Source organism: Panthera onca, chromosome X, assembly GCF_046562875.1.
Source record: "Panthera onca isolate mPanOnc1 chromosome X, mPanOnc1 haplotype 2, whole genome shotgun sequence".
In the NCBI taxonomy this organism is placed as follows: domain Eukaryota; kingdom Metazoa; phylum Chordata; class Mammalia; order Carnivora; family Felidae; genus Panthera; species Panthera onca.
Genome location: NC_138357.1, coordinates 90,997,683 through 91,019,670, shown reverse-complemented (window position 1 = coordinate 91,019,670; position 21,988 = coordinate 90,997,683). Strand labels below are relative to the sequence as shown.

The 21,988-nt window shown below is 46.6% G+C and overlaps 1 protein-coding gene across 2 annotated transcripts in view; it reads right to left on the bottom strand.

The window, feature by feature from the left end:
• EFHC2 (EF-hand domain containing 2) overlaps positions 1-21,988 on the bottom strand; it is a 202,288-nt gene that overhangs the window by 6,431 nt on the left and 173,869 nt on the right. For both annotated transcript variants that reach the window (XM_081793385.1, XM_081793386.1), the window contains one exon: positions 14,698-14,803. In XM_081793385.1, coding sequence (XP_081649511.1) covers positions 14,698-14,803 — 106 coding nt within the window. The remainder of the gene's footprint in view (positions 1-14,697; positions 14,804-21,988) is intronic.

Genomic DNA, 21,988 nt, shown 5'->3' with positions numbered 1-21,988 from the left:
GATGAGAGAGAGAGAGAGAGAGAGATGAGAGAGAGAGAGAGAGAGAGAGAGATGAGAGAGAGATGAGAGAGAGATGAGAGAGAGATGAGAGAGATGAGAGAGAGAGAGAGATGAGAGAGAGAGAGAGAGAGATGAGAGAGAGAGAGAGAGAGATGAGAGAGAGAGAGAGAGAGAGACGGTTCTGCCACAACCAGGGGAGCTGAGGATGGGATAAATGAGAGCTACGTACGAAAAGGTTTTACGGCAGTAGAACACAGGATGCCTGGAAAGTGATCGATTCGGAGCGGGGATGAAAGAAAGGGTAGTGTTAAGGGGTGAACTGTGTCCTCTGAAAAAAGACATGTTGAAATCTTAACCCGCAGTACCTTCACTAGGTGACCTTATTTGGAAATAGGGTCACTGCAGATGTAAACAGGTAAGAGGAGGTCATGCTGGAGTAGGGTGGGTCCCGACAGGACTGGTGTCCTTATAAACGAAGGGTACAGGTAAACAAATACAGGTAAGGAGAGTTCTAAGACACCAATTACTGGATGCAGAGTCCACCTGAATCCAGTATGACCTCATTTTTAACTCTTAATTACATCAGCAAAGACCTGTTTCCAAATAAGTTCATATTCTGAGATTCTGGGTAGACATGAACTTGGGGGGCTGGGGGGTGGATGTGGGGCGCTCAACACTCAACCCTGGGTGATGTTATAAGCAAAATAAGGAAAGCAGGGAGAGAAGTTGTAAACTTTTGTTTTTTTTAATGTTTGTTTATTTTTGAGAGGGACAGAGCGTGAGCGGGGGAGGGGCAGAGAGAGAGAGGGAGACACAGAATCCGAAGCAGGTTCCAGGCTCCGAGCTCTCAGCACAGAGCCCCACGCGGGCCTCGAACTCACGAACCATGAGATCATGACGTGAGCCGAAGTCGGACGCTTAACCGACGGAGCCACGCAGGCGCCCCATAAACATCTTTTTTTTTTTTTTTTTTAAGTGGGGAAGTAAGGATCAGAGGGGGAAAACAAAGTTCAATTTGGGACATTTTTGAACATTTGAGGTGCCCGTTAGGACATTAAGGTTAAGGTTCTGTTAAACAGGGTTCTACGGAGCATGGACCTAGAGTCTAGAACCGTGCAAAGACGTGGAGGTGACTGAAATAGGGGTGATACGTAAAACTGTGGTGATTAATAACGCTAACAGAGAATCAGAATCAGAACACCCAGCACTGGCATCTCTAAGGCATTTATACATTTACTGGATATTTACTACGTAACAGGTACTCTTGTGTTTTACATGTATTAAGTTATTTAACCATCACAGAAACCCTGAAGAGGCAGGTGTTATTTGGATGCCTATTTACAGAAAGGGAAACTGAGGGACAGAAGGGTTAAGCAGCTTGTCCAGAAAACGGCCTGTTAAGAGGAGGAGGCTGGACTGTAACCCCAGCAGGCGGGCTCCAGAGCTCTGCTTAGCTGCTGAGCTGCCCTCCAAAGCCCATCAGAGGAGTGGGCCTATTTACAAGCAGCTGGCTCTCAGCCTGCCTGGCTACATCTGATCCTAACGTTTTCAACAAGAGGAGTTGAGTCAAAAACAATGGGATTCTTTTTCTTTTTAAGTTTATATATTTATTTGTTTATTTATTTACAGACAGAGACAGCGTGAGTGGGGGAGTGGCAGGGAGAGAGGGAGAGAGAGAGAGAATCCCAAGCAGGCTCTGTGTTGTCCGTGTGGAGCCCAACGTGGGGCTGGAACCCACAAAGCCGTGAGCTTGCGGCCTGAGCCGAAAACCAAGAGTTGGACGCTTAACCAACTGAGCCACCCAGGTGCCCCAACAATGTGATTCTGGAAGGGACGTTCCTGTTCTTTCTCAAGAATGCCTCCTGTCAGACACTGGAGGTTGAGCCTAAACCACCAACTGGCTGTGTGAAGAAGGAAATGGCCATCCGGATGGATGATGGCTAAACTAAGCCCTAGGGCGTATTTTGTACAATCCGTGCCACGTGGAACCTGGTGAAATGTCCTTCCTACACCAAAAAGCAGCAAATCATTGTGTGTGTATGTGATATGCAGATATATATACACACACAAAATGATATATTTTAATCAATAGTCATTCAACTGTTCAATATGTCCTCAGACATCTCGTTAAAACAAGAATTTGGAGATGAGAATTATACTTATTAGCCATAAGCCAGACTTGGGCAAAATGAAGCTCAAGTAAATACCCTGAGGTTTGAAATGAAGGATAATGTAAGATGAAAAGACACAAGAGTCCATTTCTTTACTCCATGGCTATGCTCTCTCTCTAGAATCAAAACCACTTCCCTCCATTTGGTTTCCCTTTGTCACTATTTTCTAGGATCCAAGTGGGAGTGACTTTTTCTGCCCAAATACCTGGTAAGTGCCACAGGCAATATTTGCAGTGGTTGAGGAACCCAGGATCCATTCACTGCCAATAGGATATTGTGATCCATAATAAGATAATGTATATTTGGTCTTTGTCCCTGTTTCTAGCACACGGCTCCTAAAACCCTTGAAACTTCCTAAGTGATGAGAGTGATAAGGTGTCTTATGTTAATGAGACATTTTAGAAAAGCACCTAAGGACAGGGGGTGCTGGTTGCTAGGCGAACAGACCTTGTAATTAGAGGGTTGGAACCGTCATTTCTATTCTCCCCCTGACCTCCAGGGACAGAGCTGGAGGTCGAGTTCAATCACCAATGGCCAATGATTTAATAATCAATCACACCTTTGTAATGAGCCTCTGTAAGAACCCAAGAGGATGGGGATCGGAGAGCTTCTGGGTTGGTGAGCACGTGGAGATTTGAGGAGGGTGGCCAGAGAGGGCGTGGAAGCTCCCTGCCTGTCCCCCCTACCTTGCCCTATGCATCTCTGCCCCCTGGCTGTTTGGGGTTATATCCTTTTTTTTTTTTAATGTTTATTTATTTTTGAGAGGGGGAGAGAGAGAGAAAGCAAGTGCGAGGGGCAGAGAGAGAGGAAGACAGAGAATCCTAAGCAGGTCCCATGCCGTTAAGTGCAGAGCCTGACGCGGGGCTCAAACCCACAAACCGTGAGATCATGACCTGAGCTGAAATCGAGAGTCGGGAGGTTAACCAACTGACCCACCCAGGCCACCCCTATATCCTTTTATAAGAAACGAGTGATCAAGTAAGTAAAATGTTTCTCTGAGTTCTGTGAGCTACTCTAGCAAATTAACCGAACCCAAGGAGGGGGTTGTAGGAACCTCCCGTCTATAGCCAGTTGACCAGAAGCACAGGTGATACACCCACTGGGATCTGATGCTTTCTCCAAGTAGATCACGACAGAACGGAGTCGAATTGTAGGACCCCCCAGCTGATGTCAAGAGTTGCTTGGTGTAGGGCAAAAACGCCACACATTGGAATTGGTGCCAGAATTGTAGCCAACCCCCAATCCTAGGGAGATTTTCACAGGTACTAGTTTAAATGGACCGACAGAAATTAAATCGAGATCCAGAGGAGGGTGGGAAGCGGGACCTAAGACTGAAGAAACTCAGGGGGAGGAGAGGCATCAATAAAGTAGAGGGAAAAGGAATCTTCTTCATAGTTTTGCCTGTAATTGGGGTCCATCTAAAGGAGTCCCATGGGCCGTCTCTTTGCAAAATAAAGAGGTCTTGGGAGACACGAGAAACCCCACACTCCCGCCACCTAATTGCTCTAATAAATCCACAAATGTTCTGTGTTACATAATATGACAATCTGGGCAGTGAGTAAAAATATTCTTCGTGTTCACTGACCTTTTATTCACGCTATACTACAAGATGAGAAGAAAACTTCAGATTATCGCATTCCCAGCAGTGCACGTAAGTTTTTAAGTGGAAATACGAGCATGGGAAGTCTCCAGCAGGAGAGCTCATCCACAGCAGCCGACGCTTCCCATTCCAGATCTGAAATATCCGTACGTAGCAGGGTCTGCCAGCGCCCCTCCGGATCCCCTCACCCCTTCCACTTTGGCACGCCCCAGCCTGACTTCCGACCACCAGCACCTGTGTTCTTTTGTGCGAAAACTTTTCTTTGGCCTCGGAGGCCCACTTTAACTGCCCCTGTGACATGGCACGAGGGCCTGTGAATTCATTCTTTTCCCCCCACTTCAGAAGTAGCCTTCATCCATGACTGATGGGAGCTGATGGATGAATACCGCAACTCCCTCGCACTTTGGGGAGTGGGGGGAAACACTAAGGTACATCCAGGCCACGGGATCCCTCAGTTTCCCAGAGGCATTAAGTTCCAGTCACCAAAACGTGTCACTAGTTTGAGAAATGCCCTGCCCTTCATTCCCCACCCCCTTAATAGTGTCCCTTTTGCTTCCTGCCCCTGCCCCCCAAACCTATCTACACTCAAATCCTTGTCTCCAAGTCGGGTTCTAGAGGAAGCCACACAAAGACGCTCTGCCCTTTGGTATTTACCAAAATTAACAGTGTCTATGAAAGTCACAGCACAGCTTGGAACCCAGCAACTTCCTGACAAACTTCCAGATAATTCCAGAGACTGCGCCCAAATCTCGAAACAGAATTCAGTTCCACCTGGAGCATAAACAGTATTTGCTGGAAGAAGGAACGGCCACGATACGCAGAGTGAAACTCAACAATGACGCAAAATCGTGACGCTGAAATTTTAGGCTGGGAACCACTGTCTGCAAGTGGGGCCCTACGGCAGCCTCCAAGCTGGCTTTGACTACAGCTACTTACAACGTCAGACAAGTTGGCAATAAATTACTTGCTCATCAATGGCGAAAAAAAAAAAAAAGGAGCTGCCGATCTGTAAAAATCATACGCCCTTGAAGCAAAGGTGGCACCGGCTAGAAACCCAGTAAGCGGCAGCTGCCCAGTGAGAATAGCAGAGCTGTGTGTGAGCTCCTGGGCTCTGGATTTATTTGCTTTGACATTTTTAAAAGGAAATTTAATTGGATTATGTCTCCTTCTAGTTTAAAATTTTCTCCTGTAGTACCGGCCACCAGATGCATGAGGGGAAAAGATCGGGAGCCAATTAAATTCCACGCTTCACTGAAACAAGGTTATTTTTATTCCTCCCAAATGTAAGGCTGATGGAGTCATGTTAGTGATTTCACTCTGTTATTCCCCTCCACTTACTCAAAAAAAAAAAAAAAAAAAGACGTTTCTGTGGGAAATAGCTATGAATTTGTAGACCAGTCCAGGAGCACGTATGGGACTGAAATGGTGCTTTTCCTAAATTTACTGCCTTCTAATAGGTTGACATGACCTCAGAACTAATTGAGTTAAGTTGAGAAAATTGCAAAGACAATTAAAGTTCAGTAAATCAAACTGAAATCTGGGGAGGAAATTTTGCAAATACTTGGTGAGACGGTCCAGAGCATTCTGATAACACAGGGAAAAGCTCACCTAGAAAACCTGGAGGTTTGCTTCTATTCCCGCCCGTTTCTGTGTTTGCCACCATGCCAATATTTCCCAATTGCTTCCCCTGCCCTACACAAATCTTTGCAAGAATGGCCATCTGAGTATAGCTAAAACATAGGTGTGGCCTTTAAACAAGAAACCTTTCCTTAATACCGCATTGCAGGGTAAAAAGAGTTTTCAAGAAGACTTGAAAGCTCTTGCCTGCAGAGCTGTAGGCTTCTGCAGGCAATTAAAGTAGACATCACCCAACGCTTCAAACCAAAGCAGATTCTGGCAGGATCCTTCCCTACCAGGTTACCGTTTTGCGTTAGGCAATCGGCATGTGTCCGTCAGCTACTTTTAAACTCCAGCGAGCATGACTAATAGTCTTTCATTTCAACTGTTAAATTCAACCTCAGATTCTAGAAATAACTGCTTATTTAAAAGGTTGGCACCAGGCCCCTAACTTCAGTTAGTTTAGTCTTTACCTTTAGGGATGACTTTGAGTCTCAGCTTCCAATCTATAAATTGGGAGTGATAACTTAGTTTCGCTCAAGAGTGGGACAATAAAACGTCACAGGATATCCCACCCTCCAAACACCCGAAGAAGATTCTCAACAACCGGGGTGTCCGAAGATGTATCCCAAGGTGCACCCGACTGGTCCCCACTCCCCACTGCCAAGGCTAGAAGATCATCCCGTTGCGGCAAGCGAGGGCTTTAGGGTCGATTGCTAATGCTTCGGCAGTTACAGTGCTCGTAAAATGAAGCCACATACAATGTTTCTCAGAAATGTCAAAAGATAAGACGCCAGTCACACGGTGCAAAAGTTATAAAGCTTATATGAGGACCGATTTAGTGTTATTTTTTAAAACGTGACTTCTGAGAGTAACCAGACAGGCTCTGAACGGCGGGACCGATTCTGCCGGTTTTACAGCTACCATCTGTGGACAAGCACAACAGAATGGAAATGGGGTCTCCAGGCCTTGACCACGCCAGGACAACGTGCTGAGACCGCAGACAGTCACATCATGGAGCGAGCGTTAAGTTACAGCCTCATGGGCTCACCGTGGGCTGCCGTGGGAGCCAGGCAGAGGCCTCGCCAAGGAACTCCTGAGAATGCAGGCCACAGGCCACCGTCACGGTCACGGGGAGTAACACCCATCCACGTAGGAAGGTCTCTCACCAAAGGGCAGCGGGACTGATCACAGCTAGACTAGCCCCAGACCACAGTCCTCTTTGTCAATTTTGCTTGTTTGTTATCGGACCCCAGCCCTATGGGCGGAGACCAGCTAACTGACCATCACATGCAGGGGAGCCCCACCCGAGTCTGGGGGACCAGTCCTGCCATTAAGCAGACCAAGCCCCAGGAGCTGCTGTCTGGACCTAGCCTTATCCCCTGGCTGGGAGGATGGTTTGCCTGAGCCCAAGTCTGTATTCTGGCAACGGACTGCGCAGGCTCCTTCTCTTTTTGCCCCCAGAAGATCCATTTTCTGCCCTTTTCACCCAGCTCACTGCCCTGGGAGGCCAACCTCTGTGGATTGCGTCACACCCCGAGCTTCCTCGTTCTGTGGCTGCTGCTGGGTGGGTCCAGCCAATGGGCAGCACCAAGAGATCAGGGTATTGATTCCACTTCCCCTCCCCCCACCTTCTGCCGGCTTCTCCCCTGGGCTCCAAGAATCAGACCGAGGGATAGTAAAGGTTTCCCTCCATTGCTGGTCCCTGAGTGCTCTGCTGCCCTGACTGGGTCCTGTAACCCTATCCGCTCCTCTGTCCATAGTCCCTTCGTTAAATCCGTGTCCGTGACTCCTCTTGAGTGTGCGGTGTCTGGTCCCTGCTGGAACCTCACCGGTGTGGGGATGTAGCCAGCTCTGGCCCCCCGGGAGGGGCTCAAGGCTTGTCAGTTCAAGCCTGCCGACTGCCGGCTTCCCCCTGATGGCTGGACAGTGCTCACTTCAGGACGCCCCATCACTGTGCTCTCTGCTTTGGAGAGAGGCCCCGCCTCTCCCATCCCCTGTCCCAGACCACCCTCCTACTCAGCCCCCCGCTGGCTGAAGCCACTGGTCCTGTTCCCCTTTTCTGGCCCCTCCCCCACACAGCAGTTTAATCAGGGTAGACTGGGAAGGTGTCCCAAACCCGTACGTACCCTGACCATCCATCCCGTCCATCAACACGGACACAGACAGGACTTTGGTTGTGGAATCAGTAGTACCGAGGCCTGCTTGGCTTTCGTCAGCCAGGAAGTCCCTTTGCATTTCTCGGTAAGGCCCCCCAGTTAAGGGAAGAGATCGTGTCATGGACAACGTTCAGCACAGGAGTAAAGATATGCAGGTTCCCCCGGTGGGAGAAAGGGAGAGAAGGGGACGGGGGGGGGGGAGAGAGAGAGAATCCCAAGCGGGCTCCACACTCAGCATAGAGCCCGATGTGGGGCTCGAACCCATGACCCTGAGATCGTGACCTGAGCCGATATCAAGAGGTGTACACTCAACCAACCGTGTCACCCAGGCGCCGCCCCCACAACCTGGTGGATCTTGTCCTGAAGTCCCGCCCGGGATTTCCCCGCTATGGCAGATCCCCCAAATATGCTGGCTGTCCTCAAAGCTCTAAGGGAGAGGCCTTCTCTGCCCAACTGGGTCCCCACAGATCTACACAACTAATCTGACTCCTCCTGGCTTCTTCCAACGTTAACTGCTCTCCTGTTAATTCCCGGCCACGGGTAAAAGATCAGGCAATGACAGGGGAGCGGGACCACACTGCCAGGTCCCCAGTTGATACCAAGAACGGTCACCAAAGGCTTCAAGGACAATAAAAGCAAAAATAAACAAGTGGGATGACATCAAACTAAAAACCTTTTACACAGCAGAGGAAACCAACAACAAAACGAAAAGGCAATCTACTGAATGGGAGCACACATTTGCAAATGATGCATCTGATAAGGGGTTAATATCCAAAATATAGAAAGCACTCATAAAACCCAATATCAAAAGCCAGGCAGAGGGGCACCTGGGTGGCTCAGTCGGCTAAGCGTCCAACTTCAGCTCAGGTCATGATCTCGCGGTCCGTGAGTTCGAGCTCCGCGTCGGGCTCTGTGCTGACAGCTCAGAGCCTGGAGCCTGTTTCAGATTCTGTGTCTCCCTCTCTCTCTGACCCTCCCCCGTTCATTCTCTGTCTCTCTGTGTCTCAAAAATAAATAAATGTTTAAAAAAAAATTAAAAAAAAAAAAAAAGCCGGGCAGAGGAGGGGCACCTGGGTAGCTCAATCAACTGAGACACCAACTCTTGATTTCGGCTCAGGTCACGATCCCAGGGTTGTGAGATCAAGCCCCACGTTGGGCTCCGGCTATAAGTGCAGAGCCTGATGGGAAATTCTCTCTCTCTCTCTCTCCCACTGCCCCTCTCCCCTGCTCACACACTCTCTCTCTAAAATAAATAAATCAATTAAACAGGTAAGAAATAACAGCACTGGCAAGAACATGGAGGAAATACACTGCGGGGAGGAATGCAAACTGGTGCAGCCGCCCTGGAAAACGGTGTGGAGGTTCCTCAAAAAATTAAAAATAGAACTACCTTACGATCCAGCAATTCCACTTCTAGGTATTTATTGGAAGAAAATGAAAACCCTAATTTGAAAAGACATACGCACCCCTATGTTTCATTGCAGCAGTATTTAAAATAGCCAAGGCATGGAAACAGCCAAGGCATCCATCGATGAAGGAACAGATAAAGAAACTGTGGTCTGTACGTACAATATTATTCAGCCATAAAAAAAAGAGAAGGAAACCTTGCCATTTGTGACAACACAGATGGACCTCGAGGGCACTACGCTAAGTGAAATAAGTCAGACAGAGAAAGAGGAATACCGTCATGACTCCACTCATATGTGGAATCTAAAGACTAACCAAACGAACAAAACAGAAACAGACTCATAGCTACAGAGAACAAACTGATGGTTGCCGAAGCGGGTAGGAAATGGGGGACGGATGAAGTAGGTGAAGGGAATTAAGAGGTGCAATCTTCCAGTTATAAAATAACTACGGCAGGGACGTAATGTACAGCAGAGGGCATACAGTCAATAACACCGTATGGTGACAGAGAAATGGTAACTAGGTGACCATTTTGCAATGCGTATGAGTGTCGAATCACTATATTATATGCCTGAAACGAATACAATATTGTATGTCAATTATTTTTAATCAAAACAAAAAACAAGAGCTTCAAGAATAGCTCGTCGCCAAGCTTTGAGGTACCATCCAGGACCTCCTTGAGGAGGGACTTGGTGGCCCAGCTGCTGACAGTCCCCTGCAGGGATGGCCTCAGCTTAAGCGCTATCTTGGCTGCAAGGAGTCACGTTATCCAAGGTCATACCCCTTCCTAAAGCAACCCACAGGGATAAAGGATAAAGGCCAAGCCATTGTGGCCCAACTCGGGACAGCTCGGAAAGGCCATTCTAGTTCCAGAGCTCCCCGTGGGCTGCCTCAACTGTTCTGTCTGCCTGCTCCTGTATCCTGCCTCTCCCTTTCATACGTATGGAGCCCAAGAACACTCCCAAATAAACACCCTGCGCATTCAACTCCACCTGCTTCTTGGAGAACCCAACCTGTGACAGGCTCTGACCTGAGCATCTCAGGGCATGACTGGATATTAACATGTCAGCACACTTACAGGGTTCAGGAAATCCTGGACTTCTCACTACTGATGGTGCTGTATCAACTCTGCAATATTATGCTCAACCCATTCGCGCTAAATATTTTCACATGAGATTATAGACTCACTGGTAACATTCCCAAGCTATCTTATATCCTCTTTACGCAACAATAACAAGCTTAGGAATACCAGAGCACTGTGGGCTCTGGGATCTAGTTACGTTCTCATGACGAAGTCAAATTGGTACCATTTCATACCTAGGTTCTTTTCTTTTTAAAACTGGCGAAAAAGGAATTGGCCCCTCGCAAATGCCTCCCACAGACAGAACCCGCTCCCAGGCTTGGTCAGCAGAGTTGATAAGAGTCCCAAAGAGTAAAGTCTCACGGCACATAAGTAACAACTGGACGAGCCCACTGCTGGAGCACAGGCCCTTTTTCTGATGCCACCTTCCTGTTGTGGTTCTCCTACCTTTAAGGGTGGAATCACTGACCATAGCCTTGGAAGCTGAGTGCTCAAGGCCCGGCCCCTTCACCTGAGAAAGTTAAGACCTCTCCACTTTGTTTTTTTAATGTTTATTTATTTTTGAGAGAGAGAGAGACCGAGAATGAGCAGGGGAGGGGCAGAGAGAGCAGGAGACACAGAATCCGAAACAGGCTCCAGGCTCTGAGCCATCAGCACAGAGCCCGATGCGGGGCTTGAACTCACAAACCGTGAGATCATGACCTGAGCCGAAGTCACACGCTTAACCGACTGAGCCACCCAGGAGCCCCAAGACCTCTCCATTTTATAAACAATAATAATAGCTAACATTTAAGCCCTTACTATGGGACAGGTGTGGCGACATGGGCCTCATGTGTACCACCCTCAACCCTCACAACCACGCCTATGGAAGGGCTATTGTCATCTCCATTTCTGAGGGGAGGAAACCTAAAAGGTTCAGTAACTTGCACAAAGTCACCCGCTTAGTCAATCACAGAGCTAAGGATGTGAACTCGGGTTCATGTGGTTTCAGACCCTCTGCTCCACACTTCTGAGGCACCTGACGTCCACAGCTCAGTAACTGTCCCAGCAACAGAGTGGGTAAGGGATGAAATGGGGGAGGGGTGGCTAAGGGGAGAGCGAATCTTTGGCCTTCCCGCCTGGTGGCTTCTCTTCCAGTGTGGGCGGTGATCCTTTTCTGGGCCCTTAAATCAACTTAACGGGTCACAAACTGCACTCAAAAGAGAGAAAGAAAGGGGGTGGGGGGAGAGAGGCAAGAAAAGGAAAGGAGGGAAGAAGGAAAAGAGAAAGAAAGTAACACGTTGCGCGACGCGTAGTTAGAATAGTACTGATTCGTGAAACTTTTGTTCCACTGTATATGCGCATGCTGGGTTGCTATGAAAAAAGTCTTTCTTAATTGTCGTACCCAAAGATCATTAGCCCAGTCATCAGGAAAATAAAAATTAAAGTGATAAGCTACCACGATGTCAGAGGCAAACATGTAAAAATGACTTGAACGCCTATCAACAGAAAAATGGATGAATAAATTATTCTGTATCCATACTACAGCTATTAAAGAATGGCTCAGGTCTATACATATTAAACTAGAGTGACTGCCCATGATGAACCGTTACGTAAGAAAAACACACCACAGATAAATGCATGTGGTAGAATTATATATTAAAAACATTTTTTAAGTTTATTTATTTTGAGAGAGAGAGAGACACAGAGAGAGAGAGAATGTACAAGCAAGGAGGGAGGGGAAGCGAGAAGGAGAGACAGAATCCCAAGCAGGGTCTACGCCATCAGCGCACAGCCCGATGTGGGGCTCGAACTCCCGAACCGTGAGATCACGACCTGAGCCGAGATCAAGAATTGGACGCTCAACTGACTGCACCACCCCGGCACCCCTAGAATTATATTTTTGTGCAATAAATGACGAAGTCCCCAATGTACAGGTGAACGTTTGGGTGGTGGACTGGGTGCAAACGGAAAAGGAGACAGGTAGGAAGTAAGGAAAAGAACAACAAAGGCAGTTGCCAACTAGCACGAAAAAGCACGCGCGTCAGGATGCCACAGGAAACAGAGGACATGGGCAAATCGCGGAAGTTGCGGGGAATTTAAAATAAAGTGACCGTTTACCAAGTTGCGGGAAGCGGTCAGGAAAGGCCACAGGGGATCCTCCAGCCCCTCGAGGAGTGTAGCAAGGGGGGAAGGGGGGCCGTTACCACCGCCTGGGGCCAAAGGGGTGGTAATGGTTACTGGAGGGTTCCTGAGGGTGGGCACTGGAGTCTGGAGTGGTGGGCAGCTATGGAGGACGTGGTTAGTCCACGGGAACTGGCAGGGAGGGACAGGATTTCTCTCTCCTCCCACCCTCCATTCTCTTGCTGGCGCATGCCACTGGCCAACCCAAGGGAGGTGGGGGGCAGAGGGCTAGCAGACCCGTTGATGCAGCCCATAAAGGTCAGCTGCCTGGGACTCAGAGCAGGGGAGAGGGGGCCGGGGAAAAGTCCTAACAGGACAAATGGATGCTATCCAACCAGCCCAGGATACTATAACATGGAGCGAAAAGGTAGAATGTAAATGCCATCTCTCATTTTTAAGTACCTGCACGGATAAGAATGAAAAGGTTACCGAAGGATAGTACTGATCTGTTTTTGTGATGGCATCTTGGGTTTTAGTTAATTAAATGCAATATGTTCGATCATGATGATATTAAAAAAGATTTTTTTTTCTTTCTATGCTTCACAGTGAAACGGGCGTGAGTTGCAATTCTCACTTTACCACGCACTTGCTGCTTCTCTAACTTCCTGATCTCTAAAATGGGGATCACAAGAGTATCCACCTGCTAGGGTTCCGAGGAGGATTAAATGAGTCAGTAGATCTTTCCAGTCTTAGTGTTCGGCACATAGGATGTGCTTTACGTGTTTGCAGTTGTCATGGTGACAACGGGACATCAAGAGCCTCCTAATGGGTCTACCTGTTCCCAAGTCCCCTCTCCAAACTGCCCACCATCCAGCCCAGAGCAAAGCTCCCTCTACAGGGAACACGTGATCATGTCACTCTCTTCCTTGACCCCGTCCCTGGCCTCCAGAGCTTGCAGGACAATATTCAAACCTCAGCCTTGCGGGTATCTCGAGCCTCCTCCTCCTCCACTCCTCCCTTCGTGCCTTCATGCCAGGATGTGCCCCCTTCCCCCTTGCTAACTCGTACTATTCAGCATTCAAATTTCAAGTGTCACCTCCCCTGAGAAGACTTGCTGCCCACCCACCCCCCGGCCCCAATGCTACTCTGATTTGTTTTAAGCATTTTTTTAAAAGTTTATTTATTTTGAAGGAGGGGGAGAGAGAGAGAGAGAGAGAGAGAGAGAGAGAGAGAGAGAGAGAGACAGCGAGCTCACGTGTGCCATGAGCAGGGGAGGGGCAGAGAGGGGGAGACAGAAAGAATACCAAGCAGGTTCTACGCTGTCGGTGCACAGCCCAACATGGGGCTTGAACTCACGAACCGTGAGATCATGACCTGAGCCAAGATCAAGAGTCGAACGCTTAACCAACTGAGCCACCCAGGCACCGCCACCCCCACCCCAGTATAATTTCTTGGAGGCTTCCTCCTCAACCCATTCCATCCCATGCAGGCTGTATCATGCCATACTCCAAAGCATGAGTGAGTGTATTGATGCCCCCATGGGCAGTGCCCCCCACCCCCCGCAAAAGGCAGCAATAATGACCTTCACTCTGGACCCCAGCGCTGAGCATAGAACCTGCTGAGAGTGGATTACCGACTCACGATTTGTCTGAGAATTAGATTTATAAGCGAATGGGTTAAGTCCCCCAAAGCCGCTCGGCTAAGCAAGTGGCAGAGACAGAATTCAACACTAGCTCTGTGTGACTCCAAAGGCCACCACTCTCTCCCAACCATCTGGAAGTTCTAAGGCTGCCTGACTGCTCCAGAATAGCAGCATGCCTGAGGGAACTCTCCAGGGGCAGTAGACCAGTTCAGGCCAGAATGAGCTGGTTAGCAGCGACAGGCAAGAATAAATGCCTCCTTTCTGGGAGCAACCACATGACATTTGCTTTATCAAGGGACGTTCCCAAGAAAATCAATTTCTGGAGCATGTTAAAAATATAAACAACCCCCCCCCACCCCCACCCCACTCCTTGAAGACAACTGGTCCAAAGAGATCTTAGGGAATTCAGACAATGCCACAATGTTGACAGCACCATCAGATCACATGAACTTTGCTTTCCCTAACCAAGCATTTTCCTGCTGAATTTTTATGGTAAATTTGGCTGCACTGTGACATGCGCGTCCCCATACTATCCTCTGTCACCCAAGGCAAACCTGTATGCACAGCCACAGATACACTGGGGACTCTTGAAACACGCACCATCGGAGATTTGCTGTCGTGGCTCACGATGATGTTAGCAGAATCCCTTGATAACAGTGTTTACATCTATTTATAACTGTAACCTATTATCCTATTTTCCATATAATGGGATGCGATGGAGTTAACAAAAATTCAGCTGCACAAGAGAAGTCATGCTCTTATAGAGCAGATGTTCACTCAGCACGGAAAGCGATTAGCCTTTACCGCAAATACCCAGGAAGACGGAAGCGCTTTTTCCAAAAGCGCGGCTGTTAATGTTTCATGGTGAAAACTAATTTTTCAGATAAAGGATATTAAAAATGCAAGGTTGATTTTACCTCTTTAGTAAACGATACCGCTTGCAGTTCGGGCATTGGATTCATTCTCCAGTTCAGGGCAGAGAAAAATAACTCGTAATTTATTTGTTCTTCACTGTCTTGAAACCTGAAAATATAATTATGGAATATAATTTGACTCAATCTGCAGAATTCAGGACCGAAATGTCACCTTAAATGCTACCATGAAAACATAATGTCAGGTACGTTTCAGTATCTGCTATTTTTCCTGTTTCTTACTAGTTTATTTTCTGATTCTAACTCTTGAGAATGTGAACTCTTTGTGAGCAAAGATCCCATACGGCTACTTTACCAACGTGTCCCCAACACCTAGATTAATGCTGGCACTTAGTAGGTGCTCAATAAATATTTGTTGCAGTTGCCACAGAAAGAAATGAGCTTATTCAGTAACCGAGACTGTTTTGTTCAGAGTATTTGAAGGTCCCCTTTAATTTCATATCGTTGATCCAATAGGTCAGTAAAATAAAATCTCCTTGTATTTTTAGACTGCATGCCTTTTAAATTTTAAAGGGGAGCCTAGATTCATTTTGTCTACTAAGATATTTTTAGGGAAGATAAAAGGTATCTTTATCATTTATTATCTAGCCATTAAAAAGGGTTTATTTAGATCCACATGTACTGTCCTGGAAATATGTTCATGATGTATTGTTGAGCAGAAAGGCGGTTATAAAACAGTATTTAGAGTTATGATCTTACTTGAGGTTTATATTTATATAAAAAGGCATAGGAAAAGTCTAGCAACAACACACTGAAATATTAAAAACAGCTATTTCTGGGAAGAGAGACTGAGTTTTGCTGTTTTCTTCAGACTTTTCTGTATCATCTGAATTGTTTTAAATTCATAAGAAAAAACATTAAGTAAGCCCATTTTCACTTAAAAGAAAACATTGGCATAAATGTAACCTTAACCATAATAGACTTTTGGCTATTAAGACCTAGGAATTTCAACACAATTGCTAGAATGACCTAAATACAAGCAAAGTACTTCTCAGTGTAATACCTTCATACCACCTACTCTGAATTTGACCACATTCTGCCAATCTTGTTTTCTTTTACAGAGAGACAGAGACAGAGACAGAGACGGAGAGAGGGAGAGAGAGAGAACCTCAAGCAGGCTCAGAGTCAGCACAGAGCCCGACGTGGGACTTGATCACATGACCCTGGGATCAGGACCTGAGCCAAAATCAAGAGTCGGACGCTTAACCAACTGAGCCACCCAGGTGCCCCACTTTCTGCCCATTTTTAAGGCTAAAAAACATACACTGGTCATGTCCGACCATTGTTTGAAGGAAAAGACAAAGGTATTATTTCAAGCACCTTCAGGACCTCCAACTCAACATACCCCTCCCACCAGCAAGTGAGGTGCACAAGACTGTTGCAAGAATGAACAGGGGATGATTAATTATAAGAAAGCTGGGTTGGGGCGCCTGGGTGGCTCAGTGGGTTGAGCATCCGACTTCAGCTCAGGTCACGATGTCACGGTTCATGAGTTTGAGCCCCGCATGGGGCTCTGTGCTGACAGCTCGGAGCCTGGAGCCTGCTTCGGATTCTGTGTCTCCCTCTCTCTCTGTCCCTCTCCCCCTCACTCTCTGTCTCTTTCTCTCAAAAATAAATAAACGTTAAAAAAAAATAAAAAAAAAAAAAAAGAAAGCTGGGTGATGATAAATGCAGGAAAATAGCATACTCCTAACCAAAGGACTTTTTCTCCCCCTCAGGATTAAAGACAATAATGGCTCGTATTTATAAACTAATAAAAATTAGCAGTAATAAGTTAAATGTTACAAGATGAAGTCACACAGACTCATCAATCTAAACAAAGTAGAATCAACAGCGATCAGAAGAGGGGAAAGGGAATTTGGTTATTTTTTTGTGTACATTTTCTTTGGCCAAGGGTTCTGGGATGCAACTCCAATATGCCGCCCCCTACCACTGTTTATCGTCTGGGTTTTGGCTCACTTGTCATCTTGAACTCCTTGAAAGGACATGCTCTGTTTATGGAAATATTTGTAGCCAAAATGCCGGACCATGATGTCTTTTATTTGTGTGTGTTTTGGGAGAGGAACTGAAGCTCAATCAATTAAAGATGTTTTGTAGGAAACTTGCATTTAGCATGGAGCCTTGAAGAAAAGTATTCCCTAATACTCCGAGTAGGAGCTGAGGTCAGAGAATGAGATCATGTAGAGCCTTTAACTTTCCTACTGAAGAGAACTAAGAGCCACAGCAGCAGACTGTACAGAGAGCTATTATGGGACCCAAGTTGTATTTTCTAAAGATCGCTCTGACTGATACATTGAGAAGAGAATGCAGGGGCAGGGCCAAAGTGGTGAGGGCAGTTAGCAGTCTTTTTCCGTAACCCAGAGGAGGCATAAATGGCGGCGGTGGCGGTGGAGATCAGTGAGGAGTGGTCAATTCTTAATACTTTGAGTGTAGGATTCCAGAAGGATTGTATACAGTGACAGGGAGAGACACAGACAGAGACAGAGAGAATGAATGGACTCAGGACAACTCTAAGGGTTTTGCTTGACCAATTGGAAAAATATAGCTGTCCTGAGACTGGAAGGATTGCCGGGGCTACGGGTTGGCAGAAAACAACCGGGAGTGCTGTTTGCATATGTTATATTTTGATGGGAAGTGAGCAGTTGGATCTATGAGCTTGAAATTCAGGGAAGAGGTTCGAGGTGAAGACAAAAATGTGGCAGCCATTAGCATACAGGTGGTGTTAAAAGCCACCAGATCGTGGGGGGTGCCTGGGTGGCTCAGCTGGTTAAGTGTCTGACCTTGGCTCAGATCATGATCTTACAGTTCCTGATTTCGAGCCCGGAGTCGGGCTCTGTGCTGACAGCTCAGACCCTGGAGCCTGCTTCGGATTCTGTGTCTCCCTCTCTCTCTGCCCCTCCCCTGCTCCTGCTCTGTCTCCCTCTCTCTCAAAAAAATGAATCAACATTAAAAAAAATTTTTTTTTAAAGCCACCAGATTGAGCGATTGGATGAGATCACCAATGAACTAAGTTTCTCTGTTTCTAGAGTACAGAATGTAATTGTCGGTAAATTACTGTTACGTCAATTAGAGGAGACACTTATTTAATCCTAGAGGTTTCAGAAGTGTGATATCCCAGTAATTTGGGAACCAGTCAAAAGATTACCAAACAAATGTAGGACCACATCAGACTTCACCCGCACATACAATCCACTAACGAGTCCTGAGGGTTCTACCACCATAGCAGATCATAAATCTTTTCCTCCACCTCCTCTCCCATTCACTAACTCCAAGCCACCATCAACTCCTACCTGGGTTATAACCATAGCTTTGTAGCTTGGTCTTGCTGCTTCGACTCTGACCATGCTGCAGACACATCCTCCATCAGAATGAGCTTTTTAAAACATAGACCAGATCAATAACTTTCTTCCTTGAACGCTCCAATGGCTTTCCAATCCACTTGGGACAGAAGCTGAACTCCCCATCAGGGATTATAACACTGTATGTAATCCGGCCATCGCTGACCTCCCTGATCTCACCTGTAAACTCCATCTCTGTTCAAAACATTGCAGGTGCACTAGCCTTCTTCCTGTTCTCTGAGCATGCTGAGATTTCTTCCAGAAATGCGAGGCATTTGCCCCTCTGATCCCTTTGTCTGAAAGTCTCAATTCAAATGTTGCTTCTTCAGAAAGGCCTTCCTGAAGTTCCTCTTACCTAACCGAGTCCCTCCACCCGAATCTGCATTTGCCCTGAATGATGGCAATGGAAACTTCTAGAAAGATTTCCAAAATCACCACTGGAATTCCTATTATCATACTTTGTTACCAAGAAGTCTTCTCTTTACTCATCCCTACCTGTTACCCCTAGGTGCCCAGCCTTCTTCCCTGCCCAACATACGATACGTCAGACTCAACACATCTAACCACTTACCCATTTCAAAGGCTATTTGGAAAGGATATTTGTGAATCAAATGATATTCAGGAAGGATCAAAAGCTGGAAATGGAAGAGTACACAGCTTAGAAATGATGTATGAATGTTTTCTCAGGAAAAACGTTTGAGAGATTTAGTCTTTTCAAAGACCCAGAGCCAGGCTCCAGAGAAGAGTTGAGCTAATGTGGTATAACACTCCAAGTTTTTCTTTTCAGTTCTTAGAGGATCTCAATGGATATGGAACTCTCAGCAAAAGGAGCAAGGGACAAGAGAACAAAGCATCTTTCAATGAAAGTGGATAAAATGAGCCAATGCTTCTTGGAAGAATTCTTTGCTGTTGGAAGTGGACAGAGTTGTAGTTAATCCTGATGGATCGGTCACAAATATTTATCTCCCTTTCTCACCAAAAGCCCACCAAAACGGCAATAAAGGAATAGGTGGTAACCCGCGATGTTCATGACAGCTGGAAAAAAGACAACGGTGGGCAAGAGTCTTCAAAATCTTTTGCAAGATGGAAAGCAGACCAAGGGAAGCTAAACTGCAAATGTCTGGAGGCAGGGGGCCACTTAGAGATTAGCCAATGTGGCCCACAGAACTCCTGAGGCGCTCAGCGAAAGCAGGCTCCAGATGCCATCAGAGGCGGGAACATGGTGTGAGACTGAAAACAAGGGCTGTTTCAAAGCCTGAACAAAGCCAGGGCAGCGAATCCCAAGTAGCTTTTTCTATACAGTTCTCTTTCAGAGAAATTCAACTTAAGAAGCTTCAGTCTGGGGGAGCTGAAGCATGATCGAGGGCAGAGGAGAGCATTACACACTGAACTTGGGCCTCTCGGCCCCCTTCCTTCCCCTTTCCCATTTCTAGAATACCTGTAGCCATGTTTTGGTGACCCTTTCCCCCATTCCACCCTCCCTCCTATTCCAGCGGAAGATAGGATTCCTTTCCTGATTCTCCGAATGGTCTCAGAAAGATCTCCAGATTCCAGCTTCTGGGGTTCACCTAACGAAAATGAGGGGTAGGAGATGGATTTGTGCAGTGAAACCCACCAATCAACAAGATCCTCCCCCCAAAAGCTTCAAGCATTAAGGACAGAAGCCAAAACAGCAACAGTAAAAAAAAAAAAAAAAAAAAGGAATCAGAAAAACAAAGGCAATTAGGTTGCAGAGGCAAAGAGGGAAGATAAGAGGATACAGTATACCCATGAAAAAAGAAGAGAAAACTAAAAAAGGGAACATTCAGACAAACTGTGCTCCTGGAATAAAAAATCTGAGAGATTTATTATTAGATTACACAGAATAGGCGGAATATCGTGTCAAGAAAATCATGATGACAAAGAGGAAATCCGGGAAAGGAGAGATCCAAATCCAGGACATCCAAAATCTTTTTTTTTTTTTTTAATTTTTTAATGTTTATCTTTATTTTTGAGACGGAGAGAGACAGAGCATGAGCAAGGCAAAGGCAGAGAGAGAGAGAGGGAGACACAGAATCGGAAGCAGGCTCCGGGCTCTGAGCTGTCAGCACAGAGCCCGATGCGGGGCTCGAACTCGTCAACTGCAAGATCATGACCTGAGCCGAAGTCGGACACTCAACTGACTGAGCCACCCAGGTGCCCCTAGGACATCCAAAATCTTAATGACAGGAGTTCTCACAAGAGAAAAATGAAAATGAAAGAGAGGAAATTACTAAAAATTGATGGAAAGTTTCCCAGAACCAAAGGACAGGGTCTCCAGACCAGAAGGGCCCATATTAAGCACAGCGAATCTGTATACAGCCACACACACATACACACAAGGCCCCGAAGAGAAGATCCTAAGAGCATCCAGAAAGACCAATAGTGGGAATTAATATTATGTTAACTCCTCAAGCACCCTAACAAGAAGTTAGCAGTGGTATCTAAAAATGAGAAACACAGAAATAGTAGTATGTGCGTGTTATTTAAATGTCGCCGGAATATCACCCAGCCATCAAAAAGAATGTAATCTCGTCATTCGCAATGGCGTGGATGCAGCTAGAGAGTATTATGCTAAGTCAAATAAGTCAATCAGAGAAAGACAAATACCAGATGCTTTTACTCCTATATGGAATTTAAGAAACAAAACAGATGAACATACGGTAAGAGGGGGGAGAAGAGACAGAAACAAACCACAAGAGACTCTTAACGACAGACAACAAACTGAGGGGTGAGGGAGGGAGGTGGGCGGGGGATGGGCTAGGTGGGTGATGGGTATCGAGGAGGTCACTGGTTGCGATGAGCACTGGGTGTGGTACGTAAGTGACGAGTCGCAGAATTCTACTTTTGAAACCCATATCCCACAGTATGTCACCTAACAAAAATTTTAAATAAACAAACAGACAAACGTCTATAGAAATGACTAGAACAACTGAAAGAGGCTGCTTCCTGTGCGTGGATGGGTCTGGGAGGTGGGGAAGGGTGTGGCTGGAAGCTGCTCCTGTTGGAATAAGCTTTTTAGAATTATTTGAGTTTTGTTTTTGTTTTTGTCTTACCATGAGAATGTACCAGTGTGATGTTAAGTACAAAACATACAAAGCACGAAAGGCAGGCGAGAGACCCTGAAACAATGCTTTTCAAGGTGGGACGTTCATCCAATGCTGGTGAGGAATCAGTCCCCGGTCTTCCTCCCTGCTCCGCGATTCTGTACACAGCTTCCCCGCCCCTACCCAGGCCACCGATGGGGTGAGGTTTGTCATGCCCTCCTTTGCTATGTAACACACACTAAATCTCCCATTCGTTATTGTTAGCCAAGGTTGTGACGGGGGGGGGGGGGGGGGGGGAGAGAGAGAGAGAGAGAAAGAGAGAGAGAAAGAATATGGATATATAAGAGAGCTTGGGTTCTAAAAATAGTCCAAATAGGAGGCAGAGGAGCCAAGAGGAAGCAGTTCAGAGATGGAGGAAGGCTTGACTCTTCGGGTACTGGGAACAAGTCAGTCATTGCCTGCATTTACCTCTGAATACCGTCTCCCCTGTCACCCATAAATGGCGCCCTCCCTGTCATCCTTTGCCAGATCCTATCCATCCTTTCAAAACATTTTGGAAAGACCTGTGAATCGTATAGAAAATACGTCTCCTTACTTCGGGGTCATGCTGTGCCCCTGATCAAAAATGTCAGCCTCCTGACTGTCCACCAGGACCCCCTACTTTGCTCCTTGCCGAATGACTTTTGGCTCTTGCTAAGACTCTGATCCGTGGTCAAAGGACGAAGATTGGCCACTCTGGAGGCAAGTCTCTCAAAAAGGCCGTGAAGGCAATTCCAAAGAAGAACTTTCTATGGCAACATTGTTGGAACCCGTGCACGGTCTTCCAGGGTGACTGCCCTAAAGGGCAACACTAATTCTGGCTTTTAAGTGTTT